The following is an 18,985-nucleotide window of genomic DNA, read 5'->3' on the forward strand; positions in this document are numbered from 1 at the left end:
AGGCTGCAGATGGCATCAGCAGCCAAAGGAGCTCCATCCCAGGGAAGACACCCGATCTGAACCTTTCCACCCCAGCACAACCCTCTATGACACCCCACTACCCATAAGGAGCCCCCTTGGCACCCTGGTGACAAGTGTTGGGAGGGTACCTATCAGCTTGCCACCCCTCGGCATGGCTAAGGGGTAGGGCCTGAAGCTATGGGGTAGGGCCGGGGGAGTCTGAGCGATTAGGATTGCGCTCTGCCTGCGATCCGAGGTGGGGTTGGGGGGTCTAGCAGCTAATTGAGATCGGAGTGCCCTTTAAAAACTGCATTTCGATCTGAGAGGTGCGGGACCTGTCCGAGAGATTAGTCCTGCCTCTCTCAGTTGCAGGGCAGATGCTGGCATGCCAAAGAAAAGTTGATTTGGGAAAAAAAAAGTGCCATTTAAGGGCATGCACCAGTGGGGACCAGTCCCGATTTTCCACTGACGGGAGCACATAGACTCCAGAATGGAGAATTCCAGCCACAGAGTTAATGGTCGGGATTCTCTGGTGTCCAAAGCCAAAATTGCGATCGGCCAGAGAATCCCCTTTTGCGCCGCATTAGAGGGCGGCGCTACTCCGCCCCGCTCCAAAACGCTATATGGACGGCCTCTTGAGGCCCTCCCCCATCACCTGAGGCCCTCCCCCGATGCTCCGCTCCCAATCGGCCGACTTCCCGACGGCGTGGGTCACTCATGCTATTTATTTTTGGGAACCTGATGTGGCGGCTGCGGACTGAGTCCAGTGCTGCCACAGTTGGGTGGGAGCTATTCCGCAGGCAGGGGGAGCTTTGGCGGGGACTGGGGGCACTGGTGAGGGGTGGTCAGGGGGTGGCGAGCCTGGTAAAGGGGGGGGGAGTAACACAGTTTTGGCAGGCCGGGTCCACATGCGCGGCCACGGAGCCAGCAATTCTCCGGCCGTAGGAGCGCCCCCGATATGATGTTAAATGGCACGTGGTATTTTTTCTCCGGCCATATCTGCAGCTTTACACTGCATTCCTGCTAGCCCCCCCCCACCAGAAAGAGGATCGGTGCAGCTTTTGCGCCGTTTTACGGGCATAAAACGCCACTGTTCCCACGCCGGTGTCAGCTCTTAGTCTTCAAATCAGAGAATCCAGCCCAATGTTTCAGATCGTGACCTTTCATCAGATGCTGTCAGACCTGCTGAGTATTTCCATCATTTTTTATTTTTGGTTTAAAATCATCTGGTGGACTGGGTACTGATTGAAAATGCTTATGTTTTGTGGTCAATCCATTTTCTTCTGTATTAATAGAACTGCTCCAGGTTACCACTCTTAAATAAATCAGTGAATATTTTTAATGCAAGAAGAAAAACAATTACCTTGCAAAGCGCTGTTTAGTTTATGGAAACTTTTACCTGTGCAAATGAGTTTGAGCAGAAACTTGAACAAAAGAAAATCAATTCTGAAAACTAGTGCAATTTACATCTGGATTGCTGATTGAGCCTATTGTGATGGTACCAAAACCGGATGGAACACAACGATTGTGTGTGGTCTATAGAATAGTCAATGCAGTTATGAAATCAGGTTGGTGTTTTATTCCTCTTTGGAAGACTATGTTGAAAAGGTGGGACAAGCAAATTACCAAACTTTCTGTGTGGAGTTTGTACATTCGCCCGTGTCTGCGTGGCTTTCCTCCGGGAACTGTGGTTTCCTCCGACAGTCCAAAGATGTGCAGGTTAGCTGGATTGACCATGCTAAATTGCCCCATAGTGTCCAAACGTTAGGCAGGGTTACGGGGATATGGCGCAGGTGTGAGCCTAGGTCGTTGCATACTCAATGGGCCGAATGGCCTCCTTCTGCTCTGTAGGGATTCTATGATTCTATCCTATGATACCTGCCATCATTGTATCTTTAAGAAATATTCTTAGCTCACATCCATTTCAGAAACTTCTTATTAAGTTACTGCATTGGTTGTCTCGACTGAGCTTTGGGCTCTCTTGTCTGTCCTTCACGGAGTCCCAAAAGGCTTTATTTTACTGCCGAGTGGGAAAAACCAATCCAATAACTCCCTCAAATCTGTTGATAAAACTGACCCAATCTTGGGATGCTAATATGCACACAATTTGTATAACCTTTAATGGAAATCTATGAATTTGGAAGACAGATCTCTACAAAAGTACTTAATTAATTCAAAATCTGATCTTTCATGTTCTGTACTCACACTGAACAATAAAACCAAAATTGGAAACTCTTACATTTGGATTGTCAAATAACATTGACTTTTCACATCTGCAAGTATACAGACCAAGAGTGACACTTATTATTCAGAACTGAGGGAGAAACCAGGAAAAGCAAATCTAATTAATAGATGTTGAAAATGTCAGCCGCTAAAACGTTCAGCATTTTTGTTTTTATTGTGGGAGTCAGTAGTGAATTGATTAAACTAGTTTCACTCATATCATGATTACAGAAAATGCTAAAAATTACATTTTAGAAATCATAACAAAAGAACTGTAAAATATTCCATTTCCCATTTTGACCCTATTAAATAAAATGAAAAGAAATTTTAGCAAAATATGACCAATAGTTTACAGTCAATAAGCTTTGAAATCTAAAAGCACTTATTAGGAATAAATCCATTTGCAGAATTATACTAAGCAATTGTAATAAATGTTGACACCGTAAAATGAGTTTTAAAATTTTCAGCTTCATATATATATACAAACTTCTGTACATAATGATTACACTCCATGGACAAAGCAGTAATTTGTTTCATCAAAGACTATTACTTTACCCGTCTTATTTGAAAAGTAAGCAAAATTTTATATCTCGAGAATGAATTAATTGTTGAATAACTATATAAATTGAAACCAAGAAAAGTAATATATTCATGAGCTTCCAGCACAAGTCATTGGTCCGGATTTTGCAGTGGCAATGATAGTGAAAATATCAGTATTTGCTATCATTGCTCCTGTGAAACTGGCAACAATCTCTGGAATCTGCAAATGGAAAGTTAAATGTGCAAATCCAGAAGATGCTGTCAGTGAATCTATGCTTCTTCATAGAGTGCACTGCCGAAGTCCCTGCAGACTGTAATCAGTTAGAAATCACTGAACTGATGAAAAATTCCCCTCTTACACTGTACTATCACTGTTAAAACCCTCTAAAATGTTATACGTTGGTAATGAGGTGTAACTTAATTGTTTGAAGAACGTCTCTCACCCTGGATAACTAATTTTGCATTTGTGCAATATCACTTTCTATTCTGATCAAAATTTCTAGATTTTAATATAATGACTTATTTTGATGTTTATGTTATTTCAGCTTTTAATATGCATGTCCCAAACATTTACTTCACTCTCTGAGAAATTGAAATAAATGAAGGATACTCAGTGCTTCTGGGTTAGTTGCTGAAAGAATCCTTCATTGTAATTAGCTGTTTATCCTTTTTTTTGAGAGTCCTTTTGCAGCAAATGGACAGACTTTCTCAAGCTATGATGAGTTTGGCTTGACGATCAGCATCAGGAGGACAAATGCTATGGTCTGGGATGTTGCCCCACCGCCATCTATCAGCATTGACAATATGACACTGAGATTGATAGCTTCACATATCTAGGCTCCACAATCACTAGCAATCTGTCACTTGATACTGAAATCAACATAAACACTTCAAAAGCTGCAACTGTTACATCCAAGCTGTGTAAAGATGTGGAACAGCAACCTGACTGAACACCAAACTGAAAATCTACAAAGCCTGTGTCCTCAGTGCACTGTTTTACAGTGGTGAGGCCTAGACAGCATATGCTAGGCAAAAGCTTTCTGTACAGTGAACTAGTTACTGGGTCCTGGCCTCTGGGCATTCATACCTCTGCTACAAGGGCACCTGCAAGTGAGATGTGAAGATGGCAGATACTGACACTGATAGCTGGGAAACAGTCACTGACGGTTCTGAATTCTGGAGGCAAACTGTTTGGAAGGGCATTGGAAGAGGTGAGCAGAAATAAAAGCTGACTAAGAGGGCCAGAGAAAACAGAGGCCACCTTCTTAGCCCACTGCCGTGCCAGATTGGGGCTTCTGAGTCACGGCAGGCAATGCTTAGCTGGCTATCATGTCACAAACGATTATCTTATGAGGCAAAAGGCTTCCACATCCCACCCTGTTTAATGTTATCACTGTTAGACACCTGGTGAATCCCTTTACTTGACCCCAAATTCAAACTAATGTCAGGAAAGGTGGAAATCATGCCGAGATTGTTAGACCTTTGTGGGCATCTCCCTTTAAAGTTAGTAATGAGCAACATCATTTTGTTACTGACCACAAAATCAATCTCCAAATCAAATGCCAGGAATTTTGATCCACTATGCAACATTTTCAATCTTAAGAGCACAAAAGAAATTTTAAATATAACATTTCAACTGTTTAAAATTTTTATGTATATGTATGTATGTATTAGTTAATATTTAAAACTCAGCAGCAGAATCTGTTGGCTAAAGTACATATTTTTTTGTCTCCTTATTTGACTTGTAGAGACCTAAACGAGGTGAATAATTGTGTATGTTCCCTCAGTTTGAAAGGCAAAAGGATGGACAGACTGTCTTTTGTAAGGGAACAGTGTAGGCTGGAATTGATATTGGATACAGCGTCAGTACTGCACAATCCCAGAATCTACTGATGTTTGCTTCCGAGTTGTCTTTGGAGGAGGAGGGGGAGGTGTCTTGCTCGGTAGAGGTGGCGGGAGCTGTTGGAAAGAAAATCACTTTGGTGAACTGTTCATTTCTCATTTACAGAATCTCTAGCAGTGACCTTGGCTTACATTAAATATTGAATGGTCAATGGCCTTAAATATATTTCATGCCATCAAATTATGACAAAACTGCAAGTACACCAGGATAAAACACAGTATTGACTTTTGCTAATTATTTTTTAAACCATTAAACACAGTAGATTTTCTATTATACAGAACACATTAGATCAGAAATTACTTTGAAAATAATGGTGAGGACCTATGTGCAATGACACTGCAACATCAAGTGGGGGGGCAGATGTGCAGTTATACATGGAAATCCAAAGGTTGGTGTCAGAGTTGCTTTGTGAGTTTTGCAAAAATGGCATCCCTCTTTCTGTCTCACCACTGAAAGGCAGTGAATGGCTTGATATTGCTATATTTATACAGTAGATATTAATTTAATTTGTCAGAGCAAGTTAAGTTTTGTCTATTTCAGTCTAAATACCCTTTCACCATGTGATAAATATTAATTACACCCTGGCTCTGAAAGTGTACTATTACAAGCATGAACTCCTATCCCATCACATTTTAATTGTTCATTTTAAAAATGTAACATTTGAAATTATTCTAGTTCTTTAATTGCTTTCTTTCAGCCACTTTCTTCTTTCTTCATCCAACTTTTATTTCTCTATTTCTTCTTTTCAGACCTGATTTGGCATTTAACTGACCCCCTCTGCTCTGCTACAGCAATTTGTGGACCAACATATTTATCGAAATACAGAATCAGTTTTATTGAGTAATTTTTGAAGTTTGGTTAAATTTCTACGATTATTAGATGTTAGTGGTTCAAAAGGAGATTCAATACATTTTAAGTGGTTAATTTCAGATTAGTTTTGCAATACTAATTAAGGTTGCTTAGTATCAATTTATTGTAACTTACAGTTCTATTCCAGTAACATGGTAAAGTGTTCAACTGTGTTCAAATAAACTTATCGGAAATATTAAATTGAACATTTCTCAGAAGACAGAAAGTCCGTTAAAAAAAATATAAAGAACAGACAAACTCTTGCTCGTTAACTTTAGATAGTGTTTACCCTGGGTTGATGTAGGGGTGGTGTGATGGAAATGGTGAGTTCTTGATTTTCAGTCAGTGTTCCGTAATCACCACTGTTGCCTTTAACAGGAAGAGGAGGTGGTATTCCAGTCTGCTCAGAATTATCTGCACCATTAAGATCCACATCTAGAAATAACAGATTGAAGTTATATTGGAATTTCAATCATGATCTATTTGGGTTAGAACTTTTTCTTCCGGAAACAAAAATATATTGTAAAATGCAACTTATTTGATTACTTCCTGAGAGACACAAGATAGCCTAACAGAATAAATACAAATAGGCAAGTATATATTTAAATTATAAGCAAAATTCAAGAATATAACACATCTGCAAGCAGCTTAAAGTATCCTGTGAAAATGTTGGGCGGGATTTACTGGCCAACCCGCCGTGTGTTTTTCAGCAGCGGCTGCCAGTGGGATTTACCAACCCAGTCATTGCAATGTGATTTCCTGGTGACCGCACTCCTCGTGCAATCCCATCTGCGTGAAAAGGCAGTAGATCGCCCCCATTATTCCGGAGCAAAATCAACATAAAGAATCAACATTTCTTACAAAGAGCACCATATGCTCCAAGAGTCGCTCATGAAATTCTACTCAAATTTGGTCATCAACAGAAAAATATGGCAAGTGACTTAATTCTATTAAATAATACTTCTAGCTACACCACAAAATGTTTTTATTAGCTTAACTTGATGCAACTAATTTTAATCTGAATAATAAAACCGTAGGAACTTTACAGAATCCCTTAATTTGAATCATTTTGAATTATTCCTTCTATATTGATCTCTAAATGTTGCAGAAATTTTTCCCATACATTTCTGAAAATTTATCATATGTAGCTGAAATTGTGCTTTTAAATTTGACGCATAAATTAGACATTTTGTTCATTTTTGATGTATATATATATATATGGGCACGATTTTACTAAATGGGAACAAAGTCCCATAGCGAGCGTGTTTAGCCACGTGTTTCCTGGCACTTGCAGCATTGAGAAACACAAGGCTATAAAACACCACTGGTGTTTGATAAGGGGCCTCAGAGGGGCATACACGGACGAGACTGCATATATCCCCGTTTTGTGCACTAAGAAGCACCGCTCGGCAGAACTCCTCAGTGGAGCGAGAGTGGGATGCCGTTTTTAAACGGTATCCCGATCTCTGAGGCTCCTGACGCGACCCTCAAATCCCCCAGCCCCAAAACACTATGGAAGGATCCCTTGGTCCCCCTGCACTCCCCCCAACTCACACACTAGGCATTCGCGGCCCGATCGCAACTGAGCAAAAAAAATGGCAACATGGCACCTTGGTAGTTCCAACCTGGCACCCTTACAGTGCCTGGCACCGGGTGGTACTACCAGGGTGCCCAGGTGGCACCAGCAGTCCCAGGGTGCCACCCTGCCCAAAAGGCATGCACTTGGGGTCTCCGATCTGGGAGACTCCCACGAGTGCCGTTCCGCCTGGTTCTCGCTTGTGGATACCAATACTGAATGGTGCTCACCCGAGGTCTCTGAGGCAAAGGGAATTGATCCCACATCTCGGGTAACAAGGGAATCTGCACATTAAAGTGAGACTTGCTGTCTCGTTTTAATATAAGATTTGCTAAAAACGTGATCCCTTCCACAATGGATGGGATTTACATCTCGCGAGACATTGGAAGCCCAAAAAGCAGCTGGCCATAAAATCGCACCCTAAATTTCTCCTTTGCTCAGTTTTACTTGTCCTGTACCTGAACTTGTAAAAGAAAGATGTTTTTTTCTATATTTCTTTCCATTATTTCCATTTTATACGTATATACAGGTACAATGCCTTGCTATTTCTCTCTCATAAACATTGTTTGATCAATGCTGCGTCCAAATAAAATTACTTCCTAACAAGTTTTCCTTCTGTCAGTTACTACGTTTTCAATAAATACGAACATTCATGTTTAATTAAACAAATCAAAGGAGCAAAATATTTGAAATTGTAGGCTTATTCCCAATTGTATTGATGATTCTATTACAAATTATTCTTGCATGGTAAAATAAATCATAGAGTGTGCTAATTAAAGAAATAGCAAAACAATATAATTATTGCTGTAACACGAGCTCGTAGCCACAATCTTATGTCAAAGATTTCAGTCTTGAGCTTCACTGTGCTACTCGATGTGCAGCATTCATACACAATGGGTGGAATTTTTTTGATTAAAAAAAAAGTGTTGCTTCTGGTGGGAAAAGCGGAGGGCAGTTTGCCAGCTGCCTGGCCATGTTTCCTCGCCGTATTTTCAAACACGTCGGAAAAAAAAGTTGTGGCAGGTCCCATTGACATCATGCTGGTGGGATGGGCTCATTTAGCAACCATGGTTCCCAAGAGATTGGCAGTTGCACAATCAAAAGTTTTTTTTTTAATGACTGCCCCCCCCCACCCCACAGACATGGGGCCCCAGCTCCACTGCCACCCACCCTCTCTCTGAAGGACCATTCCAATGGAAGCCCCACTCTGCACCGACTGCTCAGGCATGATCCTCTCCACGAGGGCTGGATGTATCTGTGGAAACCACTCGGCAGGTCTCCGTTTGTCAGGATTTGTTGTAAACCTTACTGGCATGACGTCATGGCTGGGACTATCTGAACAGAAATCCCGCCTTCGTAAATGACATTTTGGGACTTCCTTTGATTGTCCACCCTCCGGCTTTCCTGCTTGCCAAAAATGGGGGTGGAAAACCCCTCCCCACCTTCTATGAGCTGGATTTTGTGGTTAGTGGTGAAGCAAGGGTGCATGATGTTGAGCTCAAAAAAAGTCCCATTGACAGACAAGCAATCTCTGTTGTGAGAACTTTAATTTTCTTGCTGTGAGGTTTTTCAACAGGGCTCCCAGAGTCAAGCTGCAGTGATGTCACCATGTTGCTCAAGCAGTCAATTACATTGAAGAATATTCACAGCGAACCAGGAAATGAAAAGCATTAATAATCAAATCATGTTTTATTAATTTTACGTAAAACGAATAATGGAGACAGTTAAGAACATTCACATATTTTTCAGGGCCAGATTGTTTGTTCAGCAGTAGTTATTGCTCAGATTATAAACACAGTTACACTTCAATTAACAAGACAACTTTTTATGACGTTTCTAACAGTGACACAAGAAAGTGAAACAGGACATTCTTATTGCTGTTATCGTGCGGGGTGCAGTGGTTGCTGAGTGAGTGGAGTAAATTTTTAAAAAGCTTACTGTTGGCGGTTTTCAGCTGAATCCGGTCAGAGTGAGGATAGTGTGACTGCTGGGTAAGTAGTTAAGATTTAAATTATTTGCGCGGGCCCATAACAGCTGATTGCTGTTATCGTGGGGGGCACAGTGGTTGCTGGTTTTATTTTTACCTGCATTTAAGTTGGGCGGTTCCTAAACCCGAGACACTACACTTGTAGTGTTCCCCCACCCTTCCACCTCCTCTAACTTAAGGGGTTGAGTGAATATCAGTCAAGCTTTTTCTTTCTTTTTCTTGTTTTTATCCGCAAGTTATCTCGGGGGAATGGAAGGGAAGGCAGTGCAATGTTCCTCCTGCAGAATGTTTGAGGTGAGGGACACTGTCAGTGTCCCTGCTGATTTCACCTGCGGGAAGTGCACACATCTCCAGCTCCTCAGAAACCACGTTAGGGAACTGGAGCTGGAGCTGGATGAACTTCGGATCATTCGGCAGGCAGAGGTGGTCATAGATAGTAGCTTCAGGGATGTGGTTACTCCCAAGAATCAAGATAGATGGGTGACGGTGAGAGGGGCTGGGAAGAAGCAGTCAGTGCAGGGATCCTCTGTGGTCATTCCCCTCAGTAACAAGTATACTGCTTTGGATACTGTTGAGGGGGATGACCTACCAGGGGTAAGCCACGGTGAACGGATCTCCAGCACCGAGTCCATCCTTGTCGCTCAGAAGGAAAGGAGGGAGAGCAGGAGAGGAATAGTTATTGGGGACTCAATAGTTGGAGGGACGGATAGACGGTTCGGTGGCAACGAAAGAGACTCACGGATGGTATGTTGCCTCCCGGGTGCCAGGGTCTGTGTCGTCTCAGACCGTGTTTTCAGAAACCTTAAGGGGGAGGGGGAACAGTCACAAGACGAGATACACATCGCTACCAACGACATAGGTAAGAGAAGGGACGGTGATTTAAAACAGGAATTTAGGGAGCTAGGGTGGAAGCTGAGAGCCAGGACAAACCATGTTGTCATCTCTGGTTTGTTGCCGGTGCCACGTGCTAGCGTGTTGAGGAACATGGAGAGAGTGCAGATAAACACGTGGCTGCAGGGATGGTATAGGAGGGAGGGTTTCAGTTATGTGGATAATTGGAGCACATTTTGGGGAAGACTTGTACAGACTGGACGGTTTGCACCTGAACCAGTGGGGCACCAATATCCTGGTAGGGAAATTTGCTACGGCTCTTCGGGAGGGGGGCGGGGGGGGGGGGTTTAAACTAATTTGTCAGGGGGATGGGAAAACGAGCTGTAGTCCAGAAGCCAGTGTTGACAGTAGTGAGGTACTGAGGAGGGTATCAAGGTACCATGTGTGTACCGGTAGACAGGAAGGTGGGTTGAAGTGTGTCTACTTCAATGCAAGGAGCATCCGGAATAAGGTAGATGAACTTGGAGCGTGGATTGGTACGTGGGGCTACGATGTTGTGGGCATTACGGAGACATGGTTAGAACAGGGACAGGAATGGTTGTTGGAAGTTCCGGGGTATAGATGTTTCAGTAAGAGCAGGGACGGTGGTAAAAGAGGTGGAGGAGTGGCATTGTTAATCAAGGATAGTTTAACTGCTGCAGAAAGGCAGTTCGAGGGGGATCTACCTACTGGGGTAATATGGGGTGAAGTTAGAAATAGGAAAGGAGCGGTCACGTTGTTAGGAGTTTTCTATAGGTCCCCAAATAGTAATAGAGATGTGGAGGAAGAAATTACAAAATAGATTATGGATAGGTGTGGAGGTCACAGGGTAGTTGTCATGGGTGACTTTAACTTTCCAAATATTGATTGGAACCTCTATAGGTCGAACAGTTCGGATGGGGCAGTTTTTGTACAGTGTGTACAGCAGAGTTTCCTGACACAATATGTGGATAGGCCAACAAGAGGTGGGGCCACATTGGATTGGTACTGGGTAATGAACCGGGCCAAGTGATAGATTTGTTTGTGGGAGAGCACTTTGGAGATAGTGACCACAATTCGGTGTCTTTCACTATTGCAATGGAGAGGGATAGGGCCATACGGCAGGGCAAGATTTATAATTGGAGGAGGGGTAATTATGATGCGATTAGGCAAGAATTAGGGAGCATAAGATGGGAACAGAAACGGTCAGGGAAAGGCACAAATGAAAAGTGGAGCTTGTTCAAGGAACAAGTACTGCGTGTCCTTGATAGGTATGTCCCTGTCATGCAGGGAGAAAATGGCCGTGTGAGGGAACCATGGTTCACAAAAGAGGTTGAATGTCTTGTCAAGAGGAAAGAGGAAGTGTATGTAAGGATGAGAAGACAAAGTTCAGTTGGGTTGCTTGAGGATTACAAGGTTGCAAGGAATGAGCTAAAAAAAGGTCTTAGGAGAGCAAGGAGGGGGCATGAGAAGTCCTTGGTGGGTCGGATCAAGGAAAACCCCAAGGCTTTGTACTTTTATGTGAGAGATAAAATAATGACCAGGGTGAGGTTAGGGCCAGTCAAGGACAGTAGTGGGAACTTGTGCATGGAGCCAGAAGAGATAGGAGAGGCGTTGAATGAATACTTTTCTTCAGTGTTCACCTCGATGGGCCGAATGGCCTCCTTCTGCACTGTAAATTCTATGACAATCTAAGGAGAGGGGCAATGTTTTTGAGGATGAGTGTGTGATACAGGTGGGTGGGCTGGAGGAGGTAGATGTTCTGAAGAAGGATGTATTAGCAATTTTGAAAAACCTTAGGGTCAACAAGTCCCCTGGGCCAGATGGGATATAACCTAGGATTATTTGGGAGGCAAGGGATGAGATTGCAGAGCCTTTGGCTTTGATCTTTGGGTCCTCATTGTCCACGGGGATAGTGCCAGAGGACTGGAGAGTGGCGAATGTTGTTCCTCTGTTCAAGAAAGGGAATAGGAATGACCCTGGTAATTATAGGCCGGTTAGTCTTACTTCGGTGGTCGGAAGTTAATGGAAAAGGTCCTGAAGGATAGGATTTATGACCATTTATGAAAGGTGCAGCTTAATCCGGGATAGTCAACACGGATTCGTGAAGGGTACGTCTTGCCACACAAATTTGATTGAATTCTTTGAGGAGGTTACTAGGTGCGTAGATGAAGGTAGAGTAGTTGATGTCGTATACATGGATTTTAATAAGGCGCTTGATAAGGTTCCCCATGGTTGGCTCATGAAGAAAGTAAGGAGGTGTGGGAAAGAAGGAAATTTGGCCAATTGGATAAGTAAATGACTATCACATAGAAGACAGAGAGTGGTGGTGGATGGAAAATTTTCAGGCTGGAGACCAGTTACCAGTGTACCAAAGGGATCAGCACTGGGTCCTCTGCTATTTGTGATTTTTATCAATGACTTGGAGGAGGGGGCTGAAGGGTTGATCAGTAAATATGCTGATGACATCAAGATTGGTGGAGTAGTGGATGAGGTGGAGGGCTGTTGTAGGCTGCAAAGAGACATTGATAGGATGCAGAGCTGGGCTGCAAAATGGCAGATGGAGTTTAACCCTGACAAGTGCGAGGTGATTCATTTTGGTAGGAAAAATTTGAATGCAGATTACAGGGTCAACGGCAGAGTTCTGAGGAATGTGGAAGAACAGAGAGATCTTGGGGTTCATGTCCACAGATCACTGAAGGTTGCCACACAAGTGGACAGAGCCATGAAGAAGGCCTATAGTGTGTTAACATTTATTAACAGGGGTCTTGAGTTGAAGAGCCGTGGGATTATGCTGCAACTGTACATGACCATGAGACCACATTTGGAGTATTGTGTACAGTTCTGGTCACCTCACTCGAGGAAGGATGTGGGAGCATTGGAATGGGTGCAAAGGAGATTTACCAGGATGCTGCCTGGTTTGAAGGACAGGTCTTATGAGGAAAGGTTGAGGGAGATAGGACTTTTCCCTTTGGAGCGGAGGAGGATGAGAGGCGACTTAATAGAGGTTTATAAGATGATGAGGGGGATAGATAGAGTGGACGTTCAGAGACTATTTCCTCGGGTGGATGTAGCTGTTACAAGGGGGCATAACTATAAGGTTCAGGGTGGGTGATATAGGAGGGATATACGAGGTAGGTTCTTTACTCAGAGAATGGTTATGGTGTGGAATGGACTGCCTGCTGTGATAGTGGAGTCGAACACTTTAAGAACTTTCAAGCGGTTATTGGACAGGCATATGGAGCACACCAGAATGACAGGGAGTGGGATAGCTTGATCTTGGTTTCGAACAAGGCTCGGCACAACATCGTGGGCCGAAGGGCCTGTTCTGTGCTGTACTGTTCTATGTTCTTATCAGATCAGTCTATTTCGCTGGTGGTGGTCCACTGTTCAGCCTGTGGCATAGTGAAAGACAGACTTCAGGAATTTTGTGTAAATGTGCATACACGGTCAGATTCAGTGAGTAATGGTCACCATCAAAAAGCCTATAATTTCGAGGTCAATGCATTCACAAGTGAGTTAGTTTGCAATAAAACCAAGGTTCAATAAATCAACATAGACATTGACAGAAAAATGTGGGTAGTTATAGACTTAGTTCCCAGTGCTATTCCAGGTAGAACATTCCAATTCCCAACAGTTTTCTATTTGAAAATAAATGCTCCTTACTGCTCCTATTGCACTGTACACCATTTCCACACCCATTGGTGGAAATCATTTTTTCCCCTTGTCACAATCCCAGCTGATGTTAATATTGGACTAGCCAGGTCCCAGATTGAAACCTGGCTTGATAGGTCCTAACTTTTTTTTTTCCTGTTTTTAAGAAACCATGGGAGGAAATGTACTGAACAAATCACAGACGTTTGCTGATGAACTTTTAACATAAAGCACTAAACATTTATTAGATGTAGGAAGAAATAAAATATTACACCAGACAAAAAAGTTGGTTAAGATCTGAATACAAACATCAAAAAAATGATTCAAGCTCACAGTATTCTTTTTATTCCAGCAATATCCTTACGAACACAAAAACCTCTCTCACTGAGACATCCAAACCCACACTCAAAACTTACTATTACTTCAAGTGGAAATCAAACACGAGTTCCCTAAACTCTGTCCCCCAGCATTAGTTATCAGAGAGCTTAGAATGCCCACGACGTAGGTAGGAGCTTGCTCTGCCATTGCACTCCGACATTCACACTGTGTACTTATTTTCTGTCTTTTCCTGTATCTCTGTATGTTACTGCACCCCTGCTGCTAGGCAACAGCAGTTTTTTCTACTTGTGTCTTTTCTCCAAATCACTTAACTACCAGCCCCTTTGAAACCCATCTCTATGTTTCAAGGGTTGCAAAACATATAAAAAATACATATACACAAACAAATCTAGAAAGCTAGTCCTTTTTGCAAGGCGACCTTCCAGACTTCCCAGCACCAAGCTGACAAAAAAACTAAATGAAAATAAAAGCCTATTTCATCTTTCTTAACACAAATATAAATATAAATTAAACTTAAAGTTATACATGTTTCGAACACCATACCTTATTGAAACATCTAATAACACTGAATACTTCTTTGAGATATCCTCTTAACCTTTATATTCCACTGAAAAGGGAACGAGGGCTGGATTCTCCGTCTCGCGACGCCGGAAGGGCGATTCGTGGTCGGGCAGAGAATCTAGCGCTGCTCCAGTTCTTATGCTCCGGTCCCTTGTTGGCGTCGGGATTGAGGTTCGTGCCCCACGCTAGTGAGAAGATGCAAATGGCCCAGTAAGACTCATTTCCATCCTATTAATGGGCTGATCATGATATTCCCGGGGCCCACGTGATTCTCTGGGTCCTCTGGGCTGGGAATCAAGTGGGCTAGGTTTGGTGCAGGTCTTGACAAACGTGGCCATGATGCTGTGGATCTCATGGTGGGCCAAGGGGGTAGCTCTTTAAGGGAGAAGCCCTCAAAGTCTTTGGAGGGCCACTCCCCTCCCAATGCAAGACCTGTCCTCCCTAACCCCACCAGATACACTCACCACAGAACCCCAATTAGAGGCAGCCCCACCAGAGACCTCCTTCAGGGACCCGCTAATCAGAAAGACCTTCACCAGAAACCCTCCCAATTAGAGAGATACCCACCAGAGACCCCCTAATTAGAGAGACCTCCATCAGAAACCACCCCCTCCCCCCAACCGTCATAAGAGAGACACCTGCCTGGAAGTCCCCCATAAGAGAGGATCCATCCTGAAAGCCGCGGTATGAGAGGCCACTTCCTGGAAGCTAGAGATCAGTCCAGACAGAGGCATTGAAAAAGATCACTGCTTTAAAACTTATCCGTGAGTGGCTTTTAAGTACCCTGCTGTAAAACTAACCAGTTAAGTGCTTTAAGTGCTCTCAATTCCTCTTTTTCTCTGCAGAAAGCACTTAACTGTCTTTGAGTGGTCCAGGAGCTGTCAATCATAGTTAGATGTTTGTAAACATTGTGGTTAGTTTCCCAACTGGGTACTTCAAAGCCACTCAAGTGTGAAGGGAGATAAATAAAACAATGCAGACAGCTGGGTGTATGTGGAAGCTGTCAGTCACAACCTAGTGAAAGCAATTTCACAGAGATATGAATGAAAGGCTTGCTGATCAAAGATCTGAGGAGGTTTAAACCCAGCTGACTGTTTATTTCTTTCCAGGAACTGACAGGTGCTGCTTCCACTGCAGGTGTAATGCACAGGTGAGTTTTAAAGCAATGCTTTTTTTCACTGCCTCTGTCTGGACTGCTCTCTAGCTTCCAGGCAGGGGTCTCTCTTACAGGGTGCTTCCAGACAGGGTTCTCTCTTATGTGGGGTCTCTGGTGAGAGTCTTTCTAATTAGATGGTCTCTTGGGTCTCTCTAATTAGGAGGTCTCTCTAATTAGGAGATCTCTGGTGGTACTCTCTCAAATTAGGGGGTCTCTGGTGGGGGGCTTTGGGTCACCCTCTTACTGTTGGGGGTAGCAGGCATGAGCCCACTATGAAAAAATTGGATACTCTAAATTTAAAAATAGTTAATCTTTGGAATTCTTTAGCTCATAGTGCAGACAGGGAAGTGAACTGAGGCTGGAATCAGATCAACCATGACGAATCATCTTCTTGAATGATGGAGCAGGCTCGAAGGGCTGAATGGTATATTCTGGCTGCTATTTCTTTCAAACTAACTTTTGACAAATCCTCAGACTTGATGGAAAATGGGTATAGTACGGGAATATGGAGTTGAGTTAGATCATATTGAATCGCGGAGCAGGCACAAAGGGTCGAATCACCTCCTCCTCCTATTTCTGAGACCGGACTTAGAATGTTGAAGAATACATTATCAGATGTATTTCATTATTTGGCTATTGAATTTGGAACTAGAGACTTTGGTTGCTTCACTGTTGAAAACTGACGGGTATGTAGAGAATTTGACACATTGAACTATGGTTGCTGGTGTACAGGGTTGTATTGTGGCTTAAGTCCTTTAAGAGCTCTCCAATTCACTGTGAGGGCTAGTATAGATTGTGCCTTGCCTGATGCATGAAACTATTTATATTTCAGCAAAATATGTTCTCTTAAAAATCAGTACAATATATCATGAAAAACAAAATATGCAGGTCAGTGTAATTCCTTCTGAGATACATCACAGTACTTACTCAGGCCAGGCTGTAAGGAAAAAGTTAACTTGGCTTTGGGAGTTCCTGGAGTTGACACTGGTGATGAAGTAAACCGTTTATCAGGTGCCATTATATTAATCACCTGGCTCTTTGGTCTTTGTGGCCTTAATGGACTGATCTGAAAACAAGACATAAGTTGTATTATGAAAAGAACTACAGTTTGAATGAAATCATTGTATGAATGGCTTTTCATAATGACAGGTGAATTTCCAGAAGGTCACGGTTTACTACTTTGCTGATGTAATACATTTCTTGCACAGTGGTAACTTAATACTGTGGCATTAAAATCACAATTCTGATGTCCTAAGGATTCTAGATCTATGCGTACATGCACTGCTGTAGTGGGCCAGGCAGACCAGGAAGTCCCAACTTTGATGTTATTTAGTACTTAGATCTCAGTAAGGATACCGGTAGGGATGCTTCAATTTATCTCAGTGTTCCATACAGGAGAAAGAATCAGTCAAAGATCTTGCTTCAGAGTTGATTAGATTTGAGCATGATGTCATCACTATATTATAATCAATGAACACATATCACTTGGGCCAGAATTCTCTGGCTGTTCAGGATGGTGGCTGCTGAGAATCTCTGGTCCCGCCAGGGTTCCTGGTGACGTGGGGTGACTTCAATTGGAAATCCCATTGACAGCGGCAGAAACAGAAAAGCCTGCTGCCAGCAAGCGGCATGCTGCCTCCCGCTGCCGAGAAACACGCGGCTGGGAGGCCAGAGAATCCCAGCCCTGGGCTGACATATGAGAAATCGGAATATACTTGAGGACTGATAGTTCTTCTGGAAGTACACTCAATCGGAACAACAACTTTCAGGAAACGAGAAGAAAATACTGGAAAGGCAAAAGCTCAAATTTCCATTTTATCTAAACCTATTTTATGTAATAGTAGGGCCAACTGGAAATATTACAAATTGTTTTTGATCGCACCTGAGTTTAGTTCCTATTATAATGCAATCTCATCAGGTTTTTATTCCAAACATATCTAGCTTCATGCTCACTATCACAGTAAAAGCTCTAAGTAAAATCACTACAAGTAGCAATAACTTAATCAGACAAGGTGCAAAACTTCATTTTAAAACAGAAACACTACACACCATATAAACAAAAAATGGTTAAATGGGATCTCTGATCATAGACAGGATGTTAATAATAATAATCTTTATTGTCACAAGTAGGCTTACATTAACACTGCAATCAAACATTAACGCTGCAATGAAGTTACTGTGAAAAGCCCCTAGTTGCCACATTCCGGCGCCTGTTCGGGTACACAGATAGTGAATTCGGAATGTTCACTTCACTTAACAGCACGTCTTTTGGGACTTGTGAGAGGAAACCGGAGCACCCGGAGGAAACCTATGCAGACACAGGGAGGACGTGCAGACTCTGCACAGACAGTGACCCAAGTCTGGAATCGAACCTGGGACCCTGGCGCGGTGAAGCAAGTGCTAACGACTGTACTACTGTGCCGCCCTGCATTTTCTTGGTTCCCACGTTTGATGGGAAGCTAATGCCCAGCATGGGTAGAACTTATTAATGCATGTTGCTTTACAAAACAATTTGCAAGTAAGTGCCGAGCTGATGGGGATCTAAACAGCCTCCTTTGTAATCTGCTTCACTTATCAGTGCTGTTTTCATCATCCGTCAATGGTGGATGCATTTTTCATGTACTTAGTCACTTAGCTGGGATTTTCTTGTCCTCAGCGCTTGCGCATCCTCATTATCTCTGTTGTACTTGCAAAAACAACTTTGTTTTGAAAACTTAATGTGAATCCATTATCCCTTGTTGACAATCTGATTATGGCATTAAAGTTGTTATCGTTCACTACTCAAATAAAATCCCCCAAAACTGACTTAAAGTGAAGGTTTAAAATATAGAAAATTGTCGATAGCAATTTACATTACATCTTCAATGTCAACTGCTCAGTTTCTTAATGTTACATAACCTCATGTGTACTTACAAAGTGCAATGCTAAATGTTTCTTGCAATCGTTAAAACAGTGATGCCTAATTATTTCATGGTTTTTGGAACTTGCATTTTAAGTGGTCAGGAGGAACACTGAATATTTAAATGACAGTTACTTTATTCGCAAGTCGACAGAATTCCAGTTCTCAAATTATCTTGCAATTACCGTTTCAGACAGAATCACAGCCTCTGTAGACTGGCCAGAAATATCAGTAGTTTTAAATTCTTTGTCAAACATTTCTTGATGTCTGCTATTCCTTTTCTCCTTTTTGCGCTCTCTCTTGTCTTTGTCCATTTCATCCTTATCCAATTTATCCTGAGATCTTGAGTGCATCTTCTTTGGAAGAAGAGGCTCAAGAATAAATCTAAAATAAATGACATTGAATAATAAAAAAAATGTTTTTTCAAAAGAAATAATGAAACTCGCTAT

The 18,985-nt window shown here is 42.6% G+C and overlaps 1 protein-coding gene across 1 annotated transcript in view; it reads right to left on the reverse strand.

Moving 5' to 3' along the window:
• Positions 1–2,375: 2,375 nt before the first annotated feature.
• dock1 (dedicator of cytokinesis 1) overlaps positions 2,376–18,985 on the reverse strand; it is an 850,868-nt gene continuing 834,258 nt past the window's right edge. Inside the window, exons 46-49 of the mRNA XM_072479204.1 lie at positions 18,722–18,920; positions 16,565–16,703; positions 5,805–5,950; positions 2,376–4,722 (exon numbers count right to left, since the gene is read on the reverse strand). Of these exons, the coding sequence (XP_072335305.1) occupies positions 4,627–4,722; positions 5,805–5,950; positions 16,565–16,703; positions 18,722–18,920 (580 nt within the window). The 3' untranslated portion in view covers positions 2,376–4,626. The remainder of the gene's footprint in view (positions 4,723–5,804; positions 5,951–16,564; positions 16,704–18,721; positions 18,921–18,985) is intronic.

The sequence above is a fragment of the Scyliorhinus torazame genome, chromosome 16 (genome assembly GCF_047496885.1).
Source record: "Scyliorhinus torazame isolate Kashiwa2021f chromosome 16, sScyTor2.1, whole genome shotgun sequence".
Taxonomy (NCBI): domain Eukaryota; kingdom Metazoa; phylum Chordata; class Chondrichthyes; order Carcharhiniformes; family Scyliorhinidae; genus Scyliorhinus; species Scyliorhinus torazame.